Source organism: Plasmodium gaboni, chromosome 3, assembly GCF_001602025.1.
Source record: "Plasmodium gaboni strain SY75 chromosome 3, whole genome shotgun sequence".
NCBI lineage: Eukaryota > Apicomplexa > Aconoidasida > Haemosporida > Plasmodiidae > Plasmodium > Plasmodium gaboni.
The window spans coordinates 301,446-320,736 of NC_031483.1; the positions used below are offsets into that span (position 1 = coordinate 301,446).

Here is a 19,291-nt window from a genome sequence, read left to right on the forward strand (position 1 = left end):
TGAAATATTTGGAGGTTATCTTTATTTTCATAAAGCACCTAATAAAGAAGAATTTCATAGAGAACTACAAAGAAAAATACATGATCTACATTATTATGATGTATTAAGAGCTAATAAATCTACTATGGCATTTGGTATTGAAGCAAGGGTACCATTTTTAGATTTACAATTCTTGAATCTTGTTATGAATATTGATCCACAAGATAAAATGTGCTCAAATAATAAAATAGAAAAATATATTTTAAGAAAAGCTTTTGAAGGATATTTACCTGAACATATCCTTTACAGACAAAAAGAACAATTCTCAGATGGTGTTGGATATAATTGGATTGATGGATTAAAACAATATGCAGAAAAAAAAATATCAGATATTCAATTTTCAAGAGCCAAATTTCTTTTTCCATATAATACACCAAAAACTAAAGAAGCATATCTATACCGATGTATTTTTTCAGAGTGCTTCCCTGAACAATGTGCACAAGAATCAGTACCAGAAGGAGAATCTATTGCATGTTCAACTAGTAAAGCCGTTGAATGGGATGAAAGTTTTAAACAAAATGCTGACCAGTCAGGTCGATCTGTTCTAGGCATACATCGACACTCAAAACAATTTGATGATGTAAAATGTCTTCCCATACAAAATCAAGCTAGTATTAATTATTAAAATAAACCACCTTTGGAAATGTAAAAAAAATATATATATATATATATATATATATATATATTTTTATTTATTTATTTTTATTTTTGTTTTAACAGTTTTATAATATAACAAAGGAATACATATGAATAAATATATGTATGAACAATTTTATATGTTTTTGTATTTATATGCACACATGCGTGGCTTATATAATTATTGTTTTAAATATGTATACATTTATATATATATTATATATATGTGATTTTTTTTTTTTTTTTTTTTTTTTTTTTAAATGGCAAATTGTAACTAAATAAAAAAATATATATTTCTTTCAACTATGATAATAAAAATTATTCGTCTTAACAATATGTTTTGAAAATATAGGATAAATATATATATATATATATATGTAATTTTAAAAATGATATACTTTTATGAATAATCCTTAATATAATTATTCTAAGAAATTGGGGCTTTCCGAAAAAAAAAAAAAAAATTTTATAATATATATATAATATATATATTTATATATTTATTTATTATATCCTTTTGGAAAAGTTGAAATAATATATTGAGAGCAATTTTATATTTCATATTTAATATTTCATATTTTAATAATAATAAAAAATATATTTAATTTAAAATATTATATTGATTAATCTTTCATTTTTTCAAAGGTAATATTTTATATATATATTATTATTTTTTTTTTTTTTTATTTAAAATGATATAAAAAAAAATAGAAGAAAGAATGGGAGTAAAAAATATCCTATATAAAAAATTATACATACAAAAAGAGGTATTTATATATATATTATATCTATAATATTAATATATTATATATTTTTTTTTTTTTTTACTGCACTTTGAACACTACAATATTACGATAATATAATAATATATATATTATATATATATTTATAAGGGGACTATAATATAATTTATATTATATACTAAATATATATTATATATTTTTATATATTTATTTTCATTTCACCTTTAAGTTTTTATGTACTATTAAAATTTATAAGGTTCAAAAAAATATAATATATATATTATTATATATATATATATATATATATATATATATGATATTACAAAAAAAAATATATATATACCATTTCTTAAGATCTTAAAAAAAAAAAAAAAAAAGAGGAAACCCTAAACCACGTTATGTATGTTTATATAATATTATATTATTTACTATATATCAAAAATTATTATATACATAATATTATATTTAAATTATAATATATAAATATTATATATATATATTTTAAATTGTGATACAAGGAAGAAAAAACAGATAAAATAAAAACTTAATATATATATCCATAATATATTTATACATAATAATAATATTATGTTATAATAATTATATACTTTTCTTTTTATGGTTATATATAACATATATATTTTAAAATATATATTTATACATTTATATATATAATATTATGTATAATGTAATTATTATATATATGTATAATAATATATGTTTTTCTTTTATTATAATATTATTTATTATTTTATTAAATATATTTTTTTCCTTCCCACAAGTGAATGGATTGATTTCTTTTCATATCTTACATAATTTATATTAAAAAAAAAAAAAAAAAAGATAATTTTTTTTTTTTTATTTTTTGTTGCAATATATATTTTATATATATATATTTATATAATAATAATATTTCACTGATTTTTATTTAAACATTTTTTTTTTTTTTTTATATTATATATATATTAAAAAAATAAAAAAAAGGAAAAAAAAAACTTTAATATTATTGAAAAATTAAAGAAATAATATTTCTTTTTCTTTAATTAATTTTAAATTTCCCTATATTAATAAAAAATATTAACCTTAAAAAGTAAGATTTATAAAAAAAGAACATATATATATATATATATATTTATTATTATTATTATATAATTTGATACTTTTCTTATATTATTATTTAATAATAATACACTATTATATATATATATAAAGTTTTTATTTATTTTGAATTATTGTTGTTCCATTTTTATATTATTTCTTTTTGACCTTAATAAAAGTTTTATATATAAATAAATAAATATATATGTACAGCCATTTTGTACATATAATTTTTTTTTTTTTTTTAAAAGCTATATATATAGTGTTAATAAAATTTATGACTTGTACATGTAAATAATATATATACAACATTATATATATATATATATATATATGTATATATATATATATGTTAATAGAACAATTATACAATTTCATATGATTATTTTATTTTTTCATTTTATTATTATATATTTTATTTTTTTTTTTTTTCCCTGTAGTTGAATATAATATATATATATTATAAAAAATGGCTATGAAATACGTTGCAGCATATCTTATGTGTGTATTGGGAGGAAATGAAAACCCAAGCACAAAAGAAGTTAAGAATGTTTTGGGAGCCGTAAATGCTGATGTAGAAGATGAAGTTTTAAACAATTTTATTGATTCTTTAAAAGGAAAGAGTTGCCATGAATTAATTACTGATGGATTAAAGAAATTACAAAATATCGGAGGTGGTGTAGCTGCCGCACCAGCTGGTGCCGCTGCAGTAGAAACTGCTGATGCCAAGAAAGAAGATAAGAAAGAAGAAAAGAAAGAAGAAGAAGAGGAAGAAGAAGACGACTTAGGATTTTCCTTATTTGGTTAAATATTAAATATTTTGAGCAAACAAACAAAAAAAAAGAAAACATATATATTTATATATTCCACTTCAAATCTTTATATTATAATTTTTGGAAAAATTTTCCATCACTTTGAATAATTTTATATAAAAATATTGTATTTTATATGAATATTAAATGTATATATAGATATGTATATATAAATATATATATATATATATATATATATATTTATTTATTTATTTATTTACTTATATTTTTTTTTTTTTTTTTTTTTTTTTTTTTTTTTTTAAACATATAGATATATATAGTATACATATATATTATCTTTTTTTATATAAAAAATATGTACCAGCATATTTTATAAAATGACTTAATTAATTGGACTTGAATTATATTAAGTTTTGAAATTTTCTATATATAGAAATTATTGTATTTTAAAAAAATAGCATCAAAATGAATATTTTTATAATAATATATTATGTTTTATATATATGGTACTCGCGTAGTTGTCCACATATATATATATATATATATATATATTAATAAATATATATATATTTATTTATTTATATTTATTATGTAAAACAGTTATATCCATTTCATTTAGATAATCTCAAAGAGTTAGCGAGATTAATTATATCATTACATTCTTTTATATAAGAATCATTATCAATTATACAAATAATTGACTGTCTAGATTTATTTATACATTTTCCTAACAAATTTTTACTTAAAGCAAAAACTATAGGGATATTTTTTTCTTTACATTTAGAAATTATTTTTCCTAACGTATCATCGAAAATATTATTTAGTGATGGTTCAATATTCGGAGCAATAAATACTATTTTGGGTTCATCTATACATATATGTTTATAACATTCTTTTAATCCTAAGAAATATCTTTTTTTCTTTTTTAACAATAACAATTTTTCATGTGAAAGAGATATTTTTTTTAAAAACTCTTTAACCATAGTATTTAATTTATCAGTTATTTCATGATCAACATAATCATTGATATAAATTTTTTTTTCAACTCTGCTGACTTGTATATAATTTAAAATTTTTTCATTTTTTAGCATTTCATCTTTTAACATATCATTTACATTAGTAATACTTTTATTCTTATTATCATCATCATTATTATTACTATTATTATTATTATTGTTATGGTTGCATATATTATGCTCATTTATTTCTATAATATCACTATTCTTTTTTTTTTCTTTTACATTAACAGCTTTATTCTTATCAAAATCTTCAACAGAAAAAAAATTATTTTTCGAAGAAACTCTTTTATCTTTCAAATTATCCTTATCATTCTGATCAGTGTACTTTTCTAATTTTTTTGCAACACTTATCAGTTGTCTTATATGCCTCTTAGTATCATCATTTTTTCCTTTTCGCAAATCTGTTGCATATTTATTTGTCCATGTGTGTATAAAATTTTTTAATTTATTCACCTGAACGTCAGGTAACTCACCATTTAGCACATTTTCGGTTTTGGCTAGTATTTTAAAAGAACTGCTAGCGAATTTATTATTACTATTATTATTATTATTATTATTATTATTGTTTTTGTTATTATTATTATTATTATTATTATTATTATTTATTTTTATGATTTTATATTTTTTATTTTTATTTTTATTTTTCAGTATCCATTTTATTTTATTTTGAATAACTTGTAAATATATATCATCCTGATGATCATTCATAGAAGTGATATTTTCTTTTTGTTTTAATAATTCTTGATATAGATCATTTTTAATTTTCTTTTCTAAAATAATAATTTTTTTTAATTTGGATATTTTTTTTTTTTTTAAGCATTTGGGTAAAAAATAATAATTTCCTTTTTCTTTTTCAATATTTAATATATTTGTTAATTTATTTATAAGTTTTTTTTTTTCTTCAAATTCTTTTCTTTTTTTTTTTTTTTGTTTCATTATTATATTCATTTTTTTTTTTTTGATAAATTCCTTCCTTTTTTGTTTATCGCTACTAAATGTTATTCTGACTAGTCTATTTCCGAATTGTATATTGTTATTCGTATTTTTCGTTTGATAATTTTTTTTTTCTTTTTTTCTATCATTATAATATTTTATAGATTTTATATTTTTTATGTATTTTTCATTTTTTATACATTTTATATTTTCCACATTTTTTACATTTTCTACATTCATATTTACATTTATACTTACGTTAACATTTTCTTTCTTCTTTTTTATTTTTTTTTTTTTCTCTATAATTATGTCTTTATCACCATTAGTATGTGTGCGAGGATTGGATTTTACGTCGACAATAATTTCTTTTTTCATTCTTTAAAAAAAGGTTTGACTATCAATTTATGTATCTTTTACATTATACCAAAATTTGGACCATTCCACAAATATATAAATAAAAATATATATATATATATATTTATATATTTATATATTTATTTATTTTAATTTTTATAAAAACATTTATCAGTATAAGTACTAATGGTTTTCATTTATATTTTGGCTGTTTTTTTTTTTTTTTTTTTTTTTTTTTTTTTCCTTTATCCATGATGATATTCATATAATATATATTTTTATAAAGGCTATTATCATATTATTCAAATAAGATATACATTATTAATAATTATAAAATAATAAAATAGACAATTTGTAAAAGAAAACTTATCCAATAAATTTCTATATCATTTATAAAAAAATGTATTTTTTTTTATTTAATAAATTAAAATGAGAATAACATATAAATATATAAAGTGGAACTAACTATTTTTTTTTTTTTATTATATTATATATATATATATATATATATATATATATTTATTTATTTTATATATGTATATATTTTTTTTTCCTCTCATTAAAAAAAATACAATAAATATATTATATATATAATAATATAATTATATTTATATTTTATGGTTTGTATATACTATTCATATATAATAATATTATACATGCAAAAAATATTCTTCAAATTCTTCCTATTTTTTATATGTTTTTATAAAAAATAATGTTTCAATATATTATAATTATTTTTAAATAGTTTCTTTTCTTATTTAAATAAATTATTCATTCAAAAATATTTCAATCTATACACTGAAAATTTCTTCTATTTAAAGTGAATGTTCTTCTTATATATTTAAAAGGCAAATATAAAAAATTAATTAAAATAAAATTTCGTGCCTTTTAATTTTTGACATATTTTATATGTGAAAAAAATAATCAGAAAAATATATTTAATATATATAATTATATAAATTTAATATAATATAGTAAATATTTATATATATCCCTTTTCATATCATTAAGCAATTATCCTTTTTCAATTTCTTTTATATTGTATATAGAAAAAAAAAAAAAAAAAAAACACAAACAGTCAATAAAAATGATAGGATAATTTAACAATAAAAGAATATATGTGAATATATAAGATTCTCTTATATATTTATTTTCTTTTTAATTTTTTTTTTTTTTTTTCCATTATATGAAATAATAATTTTTTTTAGAAAACATGAATTATAACAATTCTTTCATACCCCCAACCCATGTGGTTAAGAACATATGTAATAAATTATTAAAAAAAAAAAATGAAAGAACATAGACAAAAATAAATATAACAAATAAATATAACAAATAAATATAACAAATAAATATAATAAATATATATAAATACATATTTAATGTGTTTTTTATATATAATCTTCATTTTTGTTTTTTTATTTTTATCAGACACAAGTGCAAAAACTAAGTTTTTTCTTATTAAAAGCTCGTCAGATAAAAATATAGCGATTTCGTTGAATTATAATATTTGGGCAACAACACCAAAAAATGAATATAAATTTGTTTCAGCGTTTATGGTATTATGAAATATAATATATTGAAAAAAGGAAAAATATAAAAATATAAATATATATATATATATATATTTTTTTTTTTTTATTTCCATTTTTATTGTAGGAACATGATTATGTCATATTAGTTTTTTCAGTTAACGGTAGTTCTAAATTTTGTGGTTATGCGATTATGCAATCCAAGTAATTACTTTTTTAATTATTTTATATATATATATATATATATATATGTTTTAATTTTAAGTTTAATAAAATAAATATTATTAAAACTGTTCCTACATATATTATTATTTACATTTTTTTCTCTGTTCTATTTATTTCTAATAATGTAGACCCGGAGAATCAAAGAATAATAACGTTTATTTTTATTATGACAATAAGGTTTTTAGAGGAAAAAACTTTGACATCCAATGGATACGAGTGTAACACGAAAAAATAATATAAATAAATAAATAAATATATATATATATTTTTTATCCTTTTTTATATGTTATTCATATTTTATTTTATATTTTTTTTAACACACCCTTAATTATAGTATCGATGTGCCCTTTCAAGAAGTTGCCCATTTGAAGAATAGCCTCAATGAAAACAAACCAATAAAAGTTGGAAGAGATGGACAGGTAATTATTGAAATATATAACCATTTCTAGTAAAAAAAATAAAAAAAGACAATAAAATATTATGAACGAGTCATGTAAAAAATGAATAAAAATATGAACATGCAAGGCAAATTTTACGTAAACATTATTATATATGTATATGTTTGTGTGTGTGAATATTTTTTTTTAGGAAATAGAACAGATGGCTGGTATTCAGTTATGTGAAGCATTTGAATCGAATTTTATTAAGATTAACAATAACTTAACGTAAGTATTAATATAAAGAATGAATAAAATATTAAACATATCATATATATGTATATTATATTTATGCGTATTTATTTTTATATATTATATTATATATATATATATATATATATTTTTCCCTTATAGAGATACGAATGCCAAACCAAACATCCCACCTATGTATAATATGAATGCAAACAATTATGTAGAGAGTCCAAATATGAATGAAAATATTGATATGATAAAATTATATCCTTATAATAATAACTTTAATATAAATTATAATAATTTTCGTAATTTATATGAAGAGTCTCAATATAATTTATTTAATTTTTATAATCCAGCTTTACATATCTTTCCAATAGATCTTACTAATATGAATTATGATGAATACATATATTTATATGAAAAATCCCAGTTAGTTTGGCAACAAAAAATGTTACAAATGAAGGCCAATATGAATTGTATTAAGCAATAATAATAAATTAAGATATCTTTTTCTTTTCTTTTTTGGTTATTCTATTTTATTTTATTATATAATATTATATATATATATATATATATTTTTTTTTTTTTTGTTCTACATGTACATATAATATAAATTTTTTTAATAAAATCATACCTATACTGTTTTATTTATAAAATTTTTTTTTTTTTTTAATACTATATTATACACAAAATTATAATATATATACACATATATATATATATATATATATTTATTTATTTATTTATTCATTTATATGCCTTTTCCTTTAATATGTGAATTATAAATTTGAGACCTAGAAAAAAATTTATACATTAAAAATTGAAAATTTTCATACAGCAGTTTTATATGGTTTCAAAAAAAAAAAAAAAATTAAAAACAATATATCAAAATATATCATAACACAAAATAATGTAATACATACATAAATATATATATATATATATATATTAAAGCAGAAATGTTTATGTACTTCCAATCAGAATATTATAATTTCTTTCATTCATCTGACATATAGTAAAATTAATGGTGTCAAATATGTAGACTTGTAAATGATCAATAAATATATCAGGAAAAATACACATATCTTGATTTAAAAAAATGATTTTTTTTGAAGGAATATATATGTCAAATATGAATGGACTATCTTTTAATTGTATATTTTCAATATAAGAAATATTATTTGTTTGTAAATATTTTCGAATGATTGACCTATATATGTTATATTGTTGTCCATTATTTATATAATATGTCATATTTATATTTGAATTTGTGCATGTTTTTTTTTGTTTTTTTTGTTTTTTTTGATATTCTTCCAATTTGTTTTTCTTGATATTTATAGCTTGGTAATAAAAATTAGCTATATTTTTATATTTGATACATAATAAATCGAAAGAATATAAATTTTTAATTTTTATAAGATAAAGTATTTGTATTAATAATTGATACCAATAAGGTTTTATATTATTATTTAATAAATATATATTAATTTCATTAAATATTTTATAAATTTGATTTATATAATTTTCCTTTTTCTCATTAAGTATAATGAGAAATAAATAACTTATAAAAAATTCAAAACTATTATAACTATTAAAAAGCATATTAATTTTATTTATGATCTGTTTTATTTTGTCATTTCCTTTAAACATTTTTATCATGGTACATAATTTTAATAATTCTTCTGCTTCATAATTCTGTTTTTTATTTGATAAAAAATGCAGAAAAGAGTTATAATCAGATTGTTCCTTTTCATAGTCATTGAAATTATTATAATCATATGAATGGTTAATATAATCATACATTTTTTTATCATCCTCATACATGATATTATTACAAGCATAATTATTCTTTAAGTTGCAATTATTCTTTATATCAACAACACCTTTCAACATATCATCATTATTTTTAAAATTATTTCCATCCATACACATTTTATTATTAAGACACATCAATTTTTTATATATCATGTGAATATAAAAAAATTCATATTTTTTTATAATATCAAACTCATCAATATATTTTATATTCTTATTCATACTATCAAAAATCTTTCTGATCATATCAAAATTGTTACAAGGTATAATATTTAATTGATTCATATTATATGAACAACTAGCCATTTTATCTTTCATATTATTATCATTTGATTTAATTTCTCTTATCTCCATTTTGGTTTCGTCATCTACCTCTATTGAACAATTTGTATTACTATATATAAATATTATCTCTCTTTTTTTTTTTTTTTGCTGCTCCATTAAATAATTATTTAATGATAGTAAGAAACAATTTTTAAAAATATCCACAACATCTTCTTTGTTCATATTATATAAAATTAACATAATTATACAATCCAGATCAAAATTGATTATATTTTTTTGTTCAAGGCAAGTCTCATTTGGTTCAACATTTTTTTGTTCAAGGCATATCTGATTTTGTTCAACATTTTTTTTTTGTTTATGACAAGTCTCATTTTGTTCAACATTTTTTTTTTGTTTATGACAAGTCTCATTTTGTTCAACATTTTTTTTTTGTTCAAGGCAGGTTTCATTTTGTTCTTTTTTTTTTTTTTTTTTTTTCTCTTTATTAATTTCTGTCATACTATACCCACATTTTAGATTAAACAAAATATGCTCATTTATCAAATTTTTTATTTTCTCTTTACATATATACATAATTTTATTTTTATTTTTATTAAAAAAATCTTCTGAATATATATATTCCTTCTTATCCTTTTGTCTTAAGTGAGAATAATTTATATTCTTAAAAATATGGAAAAAATAAAAGTAATGATATATAGACATAGATAACAGATGTTCATATTCAAAACACTGGAAAAAGAAATTTATAAAATGTAAATTCTTAATATCAAAAAAGATATAATTATCTATTATTATCATTAATAATAAATTAATAAAATTATTTAAACAAAGATATTCATATGCATATTTCTTTTTATAATTAACTACATCTGATAAAGAAATAATTTTTTTTTTTTTTTTGTTATCTTTATCGTTAAACAAAAAATCAAATGACTCTTTACATTTATTCTCCACAATTTTATTTTCAATAAATTCCTTTTCTTCTTCATTAATAAAATTATTATCAATTTTTTTTTTTTTTTTTATTAAAAATGTTTTTTCTTTATCTGCATTATTTTCATTTGATACGCATAAAAGGTTACTACGCATTTGTTCTCTATCACTATTATTATTATTATTATTATTATATATGTTTTGCTTTGATTTATTCAAACCTTTGACATTTTGATCATCATAATATGTATTATCATTATCATCATAATATGTATTATTATTATCATCATAATATGTATTATCATTATCAGCATAATATATATTATGCCCACCCTTTTGTATACCTTCATTATTTGTTTTATTTTTTTTTTTATTCAAAGGTTGATCCACCTTCATCTCGTCACTTCCCTCTTTTAATAATTGTCTCATATTATAATACATAGGGTCGTCATGAAAAAAATTATTTACACATTCGAAAAGATTAAATTTGTTATCACCACTTTTTATAGTATTATGTAGCTTATTTAAAAAGACAGAGAATAATTTTATTAATTGTTTATTTGTCATAATGATCATACTCTTATCAAAATATTTATCAAACATAAGGTTAGTCATTTGTCTTTTCTCTATAATAGTTCGGAAGCATAAGAATTCATATATTTTTATATAGTCCTTTTTCATATAATGCAACAAAGTATTGCTTAAATGAAAAATATTATTATTTTGTATATAAAAAGAATTATTATATATCATATGATTATTATATAATTCGGTGTATACATATTTATTATTCATATGATATTTAGTTTCATCTATTTGGTTCCCATCCATAATATTTTCTAAACATAACATTTTTATAATTTTCTTTTGTATATCCTTATAAACAAAATGAGGATCCGTTTCAAAGTTTATCATATTATTCGAATTATTCCAATTATTCGAATTATTCACATTATTATACACATTATTTATATCATCAAATACATTCATATAATAATTTTTACTCTCAAAACATTTTTCTTTTTCTCTTTGCTCATTCATATATGTCTTATAAAATATATATTGTCTCCATGTATATATAATCATTATAATATCATTGAATGAACCATTCATAATAATTTTTATAATAAGACTCTTTATAAATTTATCAAAACCATTTATTAAAGATTTATTTTGTTGTAAGAAATAAAATAATTTGGATAATATTTTTTTTAATATTTTTATATTAAATCGTTCTAAATTTAATTTATATATATATAAAATATACTTTTGTAAGAAAGAATTGTAACAAAAAATATCTGTATAATATGTTAATCTATCAGCAAAATATAAATTTTTTATATACTTTTTTTCAACAATATAAGTTTTAAAAAAATTATTACATATGGTTATAAAAGATGTATCATCATATAATTCCAATAATTTTATTTGTTTTAAATATGTTATAAATTCTTCTTCATTTACTATATGTTTCTTATTATCTTTTTTTATTTCATTCATTAGTATATATATATATTCATCTTTAAATAAATTACTAATAAAACTATTCCATAAAATATCTATATTTATTTTTTCTTTATTTAATAAAATATTTTTTATAACTTCCTTTGTACATATCTTATATATATTCTTATATATATTTAATTCTATATTATTAATTATAATTTTTTCTTTTCTTAAAACTTTTCGACTATTACATAAATTATTATTTTCATCACTTTGAATAGTTAATCCTTCCATATTATTATTCACACAATTGTTACTATTAAAACTATTTTTTCTATTCATTTGGTTTTTATCTATATAAAAAGGAACATAATTCTTATCACTACTACTAATAGTATTATATAATATATTATTATATAATATATTATCCTTATTATTATTATTATTATTATTATTATTATCTTTGATAGTTACATTTTCTTTATCTCCATTCGTCATATCAAAATAAATATTATCATTAATATGATGATTTCCCTTTTTATTATCATCTCTTTCATTTATTTCATTTTTTAAAATACTTACATTATCCTGTTCAATCATATCCAACTCTTCATTTCCTACACACTTATTTTTTTTTATTTCTATATCATCAAAATTGTAGAAAATAAAATATTCTTTCTCATTTTTATTTATCCTAAACAAATTATTTATAAAAATATTTATTTCCTTTTTAATTTTATTCCTATAACTATTTTCGTCTTCATAATTATTTCCATTATTATCATTTCCAATTTCATTTGTTTTATTATTCATATTATTACACACGGTCTGATAATCATTTCTATGCTTAATAACATTATAGAGATATAAATTTTTTAAATAAATATTTATGTATCGAATTAAAAACATCAATTGTTCTGATGTTAATAAATGTCCATGCCTTTCTAAACATTTCTCTATTCTTATTAATGAATAGTTCATATTAAAATAAAATAAATGAAAATAAAACAAATACTTTAAATTTGTCATAGGAATATTCTTACTATGATATATATATTTATCAAAATATAATATTATATTCTTATAATCCTTATCTTTACCATTTTTATAATGATATAATACATATAACATTTTTATTATATCACTTACATCTTCATTCATATATTTTTCACAATCTTTAAAGTCCTTCTCATTACACTTTTGTAATTTATAATCGAGCCTTTTTATCAAACAGCCAATTTCGTCATCAAAACCTGTTCAAAAAAAATTAAAATAAAATAAAATAAAATTGGATATATATATATATATATATATATATATATGTATATGTTCATGTTTGGCTAGATTTTTTTTTTTTTTTTTTTTTTTTTTGGCTACCTATGGTAATTACATGAAATAGCCAAATATACATACATACACATATATACATACATATATATACATATATATATATATATATATAGTTATATATTCATATAGTTTTACCTATATAATAAAGATATATTATTTGTCTGCACATCAGAGAGTCGTGTGTTATAATATTTTTCTTAATTATTTTTTTTAATTTATGATAACACTTTTCTGATTTCAGTTTATTCAAGAAATTATTCCATAATTTGTTTTCATTCAACCTTGAAGGGATGGTATGATATATGTTTTTTAACAAGCCCAGGTACTCCTTTTTTCTTTTTAGTTCATACAGGTTGTCATCGTAATTATTAATATATGATACTATTCTTTTAAGTTTGGTGTCTGCATCTTTTGACACCAGGGAATGTACTTGTCGAATTATCTGAAAAAAAAAAAAAAATTTTTTAAAGGGATTTATTTAAAAATATGCCAATATATATATATTATATATATATATATATATATATATAACAATATATTAAACATGTACATTTATTCAAGTATATATTTCCTTTTTCTAACCTTAAATCTTATTATTGCTCTCATTATTTTATTTAAAAAAAAAAATCAATATAAATTCAAAGGTTCCTTTTGTTATATAACAGTCTCTGTCCTATTTAACTTCATTGAATTAACCCTAATCTTAATTCTTTGTATGTATGTATATATATATATATATATACTATATTTTTCTTAAAATATAAGACTGCCACTATAACTTTTTTATTTTTTTTCTCTCATTTTAAATGACTTTTATTTATGTATAGATTCAGTATTTTTACAAATGTATTATGATCATATAGAATATAAGAAAGAAAAAAAAAAAAAAAAAGAAAAATTACATCATGTAAGGTTTAAATGTATATATAAATAAAACACAAAAACAAAAAAAAAAAAAAAAAAAAAAAAAAAAAAAAAAAAAAAAAAAAAAAAAAAAAAATACATATATACATACATATATATATATATATATATATATTATATATGTATAACAAAATAATGTATTAGGAATAATATTAATCTAAATGATTCAAACAGTATCCATTTTTGTACAATAATTTATACATGTGTAATATATATTCAAATAAGCCTTATTACGTTTTACATTTAAATATATATTCACATAACTTATGAAATCTAAAACATTCACAAAAAAAAATAAATAAAATAATAAATAAAAGTATATAAATATATATATAATATATATATGCATATATATAAAGGAAGGGTTTTTATTTATATTTATTTGTGATTTCTATATTATTATTATTTTTTATATTTTTTTTTTATTTTTTGTTGAAGCGATAACCTTTTTTTTTTTTATGCTTATAAATATTTCTGTTTTCCCTATATGATTATTATTCCTCACACATATTATATATATATATATTTATATATTTATATTTATATATTCATTTTTGTATTATTTGTTTTTTTATTTATTTTCATTTTATAATTAATTTTTTTTCTGGTTAATATTTTTATAATATAATTTTCTTAAAAAAATGAAGAGAATATACAGAACTTTTTAAGAGGCCAATATGACATAAGTGAAAGAACAATATGAAAAATTAAATATGTAATCAAAACATAAAAAGGAAAAAAATGCATTTTGCTTTTTTCTTTCTTATATATTTCTTTTATATTATATTTTTGCCATCGTGTTCTAGAGGATTTATTACTCCTCAGATAAAAAGGCCTAGTTATGTATTATATGCAGTAAAAAGAAAAAAAAAAAAAAATCCGAAGCTGATTCATATTACTGTAAATAGTGACAATGAGATAGGAAAGAAAGGTATTTATTTATACAAAAAAAAAAAAAAAAAAAAAAAAAATGACAAAATAATTACACATAAAAGAATAAATATATATATATATATATATATATATATTATACATATATATAACTTTCACACTTACCAATAGGAGAAGTAAAACAAGTAAAATTATCCCACGCCTTTAATTATATTATACCTCAACGGCTTGGATATAGAAGTACCACTGACGAATTAGTAGAAAAGGAAAAAGAAGACAATACTCTGAAATATATAGACGACATAAGAACAAGTTTTATTTGGACTTACAAAAAGAAGTTGAATGATTTAAATATTCTATTTCATTTTAAGAAAGATGAAAAATTTGCCGTTACACAAGATGATCTGATAAGCTATGTAATATGAAAATATATATAAATTAAATTATATAAGTGTATATTTTTTCATATACATATATATATATATATATTTTAATTTGTCCTTTTATTTTGTAGCTGTTAACTAGAGGTTTAATAAGAGAAAATGACGAAGTATATGAAAAGATAGAAAGTAAAAAAATAAAGCTCACAGAATTTGGTACTTATCCTATAAAATATACATTTATAAATAATATAAGTATTAATATGAGTATACAAATACTTAAAACTGGTTAATCTATTATTGCAACTTATTAAGTAGCAATATAATTAAGTTATACGCATATATAAGAATATATGTAATGTTTATTTTTTTTTTTGTTTAAATAAAAAATTAGCTAGATTTTTTTTTTTTTTTTTTTTTTTTAACTAGCTAAATTGTCATGATTATATATATATATATTTCTTATTTCTAGCTATTTTGGTTTTATTTATTATTATTATTATTATTATTATTTTTTTTTTTTTTTTTATAACCATCTAAATTAATTTTGTATATATTTCCCTTTCTCTTTCATATCTCCAAATATAAAAAAAGACATAAAAAAAAAAAAAGAAGATAAAACTTAAATGGTAGAAATATCATTGGATGATATGATTTGATGATTATATAAATAAATAAATATATATATATATATATATATATATATTTTTCAATTATTATTGTAAATATAAGGATGATACAACTTGTACATATTTTCTTAATATACCTCACATTTACAAGTTGGTTTAAATAAATATATATATATATATTTATTTATTTATTTATTTGTTTATTTTATTTTTGTAAATTCTTTTAAACGCTTTGTATATAAATGAAACACTCTCTTAGAGCATAAATATTTATTTAGAAGATAATTTTTTTTTTTTTTTTTTTGTCTGTCATTATAGTGTTTATATAAAATATATATATATATATATATATATATTTGTTAACACTTTATGCAACGTTTTAATATTTTGTCTTTTTTTTTTTTTTTTAAGATTTAATGAAAGACATAAAATATAAACATTGCTACTAATTTTTTTTATTTTTTTATTTTTCCATATCAACATAAAAATATTATATATATATATATATATATATATATAATTTGTGTACGTATTAATAAGGTAAGAATGAATGATGTGATTATTAAGAATAAGAAAAAGGGGAGCTGCGATGTGATCATAAAATGTAAAAAGTCTGATGAGAATATAAAAAGACGAAAGAGTTCACATAGATATATAAAAAACAAAAGTGTCGTGTTAGGAAGAAGTATAATGACAAATAAAAAAGAGAAATTAAAAGGAGGATTAAAATACAAAGGATCAAAAAAAGAGATAAAAATGGGTAATAAAAAAAGTATGATAAAGAATGATAAAGATGAAAATACAATTTTAAAATCTATGAAAAGTGATAATTTTAAATTTTCTAGAAGAGGGTTTATTTTGAGTTTTACTGGGAATTTAGAAGATTTTTATATTTTATCAAAAGAACCATTAGGTAAAGGTACCTATGGATGTGTATATAAAGCAACAGATAAATTATTAAAAATATCTAGAGCTGTAAAAGTAGTATCTAAAAAGAAATTAAAGAATATACCACGGTTTAGACAAGAAATAGATATTATGAAAAATTTAGATCATCCTAATGTAGTAAAACTACTTGAAACATTTGAAGATAGTAATCAAATATATTTAGTAATGGAATTATGCACAGGTGGAGAATTATTTGATAAAATAGTAAAAAAAGGTTGTTTTGTAGAAACTTTTGCATCCTTTATAATGAAACAAATATTTTCTGTATTAAATTATTTACATATGAGAAATATATGTCATCGAGATATTAAACCTGAGAACTTTTTATTCTATGATATCACACCTGAATCGTTAATAAAAATTATAGATTTTGGATTAGCTTCATATTTTAGTCATAACAATTATGAAATGAAAACCAAAGCTGGTACTCCCTATTATGTGTCTCCGCAGGTGTTAACAGGTTCTTATAATTATAAATGTGATATGTGGTCTTCAGGTGTTTTATTTTATATATTGTTGTGTGGATACCCTCCCTTCTTCGGTGAAAGTGACCACGAAATATTGAGCATGGTAATAATATAAAAAATAAAATAAAATAAATTAAAATAAAATAAAAAATTGGAAAAAAAATTATATATGTTATTAATATGTGCACATATATATATTGAAAATGTTTACATGATGATAATTGAATGTACATGTTAATATTTTATATATATATATATATATGTATATATTTGTGATAATTTATGTCGCATAACCATTTTTTCATCCAATATTGTAGGTAAAGAAGGGGAAATATCATTTTAAGGGCAAGGAGTGGAATAATATAACAGAAGAAGCGAAGGATTTAATAAAACGATGTCTCACAATGGATCCTGATAAAAGAATATGTGCGAGTGAAGCTTTACAACATCCTTGGTTTAAAAAAAAAAAAAATGCTTTTCATATGGATATGAAAATGGATATACATGTATTAGAAAATTTTAAGAATTATGGACTTTTATTAAAATTTCAGAAATTAGCTATGACTATAATTGCACAACAAAGTAATGATTATGACGTGGAGAAATTAAAATCGACTTTTATAGTTTTAGATGAAGAAGGAAAAGGATATATAACTAAAGAACAATTAAAGAAAGGATTAGAAAAAAATGGATTAAAACTACCTTACAATTTTGATATGTTGTTAGATCAAATCGATAGTGATGGTAGTGGTAAAATAGACTACACGGAATTCCTTGCAGCTGCTTTGGACAGAAAGCAATTGTCAAAGGTTTTTATAAAAACAAAAAGGACACAAATATATTATAAATATGTATAAAAATATATAAATATATATATGTATATATATATATATATGTATGTATATTTTTTTTTTTTTTTTTTTTTTTAGAAATTAATATATTGTGCCTTTAGGGTCTTTGACGTAGACAATGACGGTGAAATTACCACGGCAGAATTGGCCCACGTAATAATAAAAAAATAAAATAAAATATAATATAATATAATATAATATAATATAATATAATATAATATAATATACATAAGTATATATATATATATATATATATATATATATATGTGTGATTAAAACAAATGATAATTTTTAAATGTATGTATTTATGTGTGTATATTTTTTTTTTTTTTTTTTTTTTTAGATACTTTATAATGGAAATAAAAAGGGCAACATAACTCAAAGGGAC

General features: G+C 18.2%; 7 protein-coding genes across 7 annotated transcripts in view; 5 read left to right on the forward strand and 2 right to left on the reverse strand.

Moving 5' to 3' along the window:
- The window catches only part of PGSY75_0309500 (putative asparagine synthetase), a gene marked incomplete at both ends in the record, with an annotated part of 2,367 nt that extends 1,703 nt beyond the window's left edge, over positions 1 to 664 (forward strand). Inside the window, one exon of the mRNA XM_018783949.1 lies at positions 1 to 664. This exon is cut by the window's left edge and continues 1,047 nt beyond it. Within this exon, the coding sequence (XP_018643532.1) occupies positions 1 to 664 (664 nt within the window).
- Positions 665 to 2,985: 2,321 nt separating this feature from the next.
- On the forward strand, positions 2,986 to 3,324 carry PGSY75_0309600 (60S acidic ribosomal protein P2; the record flags this gene model as incomplete). Its single annotated transcript, XM_018783950.1, has 1 exon — positions 2,986 to 3,324. One exon carries the CDS (start codon positions 2,986 to 2,988, stop codon positions 3,322 to 3,324), a length of 339 nt encoding a protein of 112 aa, XP_018643533.1.
- Positions 3,325 to 3,900: 576 nt separating this feature from the next.
- On the reverse strand, positions 3,901 to 5,616 carry PGSY75_0309700 (putative SECIS-binding protein 2; the record flags this gene model as incomplete). The annotated part of the gene is made up of 1 exon (XM_018783951.1): positions 3,901 to 5,616. One exon carries the CDS (start codon positions 5,614 to 5,616, stop codon positions 3,901 to 3,903), a length of 1,716 nt encoding a protein of 571 aa, XP_018643534.1.
- A 1,192-nt stretch (positions 5,617 to 6,808) lies between these two features.
- Positions 6,809 to 8,474, forward strand: PGSY75_0309800 (putative YTH domain-containing protein; the record flags this gene model as incomplete). Its single annotated transcript, XM_018783952.1, has 7 exons — positions 6,809 to 6,860; positions 7,027 to 7,154; positions 7,255 to 7,331; positions 7,481 to 7,570; positions 7,687 to 7,771; positions 7,941 to 8,017; positions 8,144 to 8,474. 7 exons carry the CDS (start codon positions 6,809 to 6,811, stop codon positions 8,472 to 8,474), a joined length of 840 nt encoding a protein of 279 aa, XP_018643535.1.
- A 473-nt stretch (positions 8,475 to 8,947) lies between these two features.
- On the reverse strand, positions 8,948 to 14,419 carry PGSY75_0309900 (hypothetical protein; the record flags this gene model as incomplete). The annotated part of the gene is made up of 3 exons (XM_018783953.1): positions 8,948 to 13,716; positions 13,949 to 14,255; positions 14,396 to 14,419. 3 exons carry the CDS (start codon positions 14,417 to 14,419, stop codon positions 8,948 to 8,950), a joined length of 5,100 nt encoding a protein of 1,699 aa, XP_018643536.1.
- A 1,059-nt stretch (positions 14,420 to 15,478) lies between these two features.
- On the forward strand, positions 15,479 to 16,301 carry PGSY75_0310000 (hypothetical protein; the record flags this gene model as incomplete). Its single annotated transcript, XM_018783954.1, has 3 exons — positions 15,479 to 15,668; positions 15,800 to 16,044; positions 16,143 to 16,301. The coding sequence occupies 3 exons, from the start codon at positions 15,479 to 15,481 to the stop codon at positions 16,299 to 16,301; spliced, it is 594 nt and encodes a 197-aa protein (XP_018643537.1).
- An 882-nt stretch (positions 16,302 to 17,183) lies between these two features.
- Positions 17,184 to 19,291, forward strand: part of PGSY75_0310100 (calcium-dependent protein kinase 3) — a gene marked incomplete at both ends in the record, with an annotated part of 2,249 nt that continues 141 nt past the window's right edge. Inside the window, 4 exons of the mRNA XM_018783955.1 lie at positions 17,184 to 18,155; positions 18,370 to 18,861; positions 18,982 to 19,056; positions 19,247 to 19,291. Of these exons, the coding sequence (XP_018643538.1) occupies positions 17,184 to 18,155; positions 18,370 to 18,861; positions 18,982 to 19,056; positions 19,247 to 19,291 (1,584 nt within the window). The remainder of the gene's footprint in view (positions 18,156 to 18,369; positions 18,862 to 18,981; positions 19,057 to 19,246) is intronic.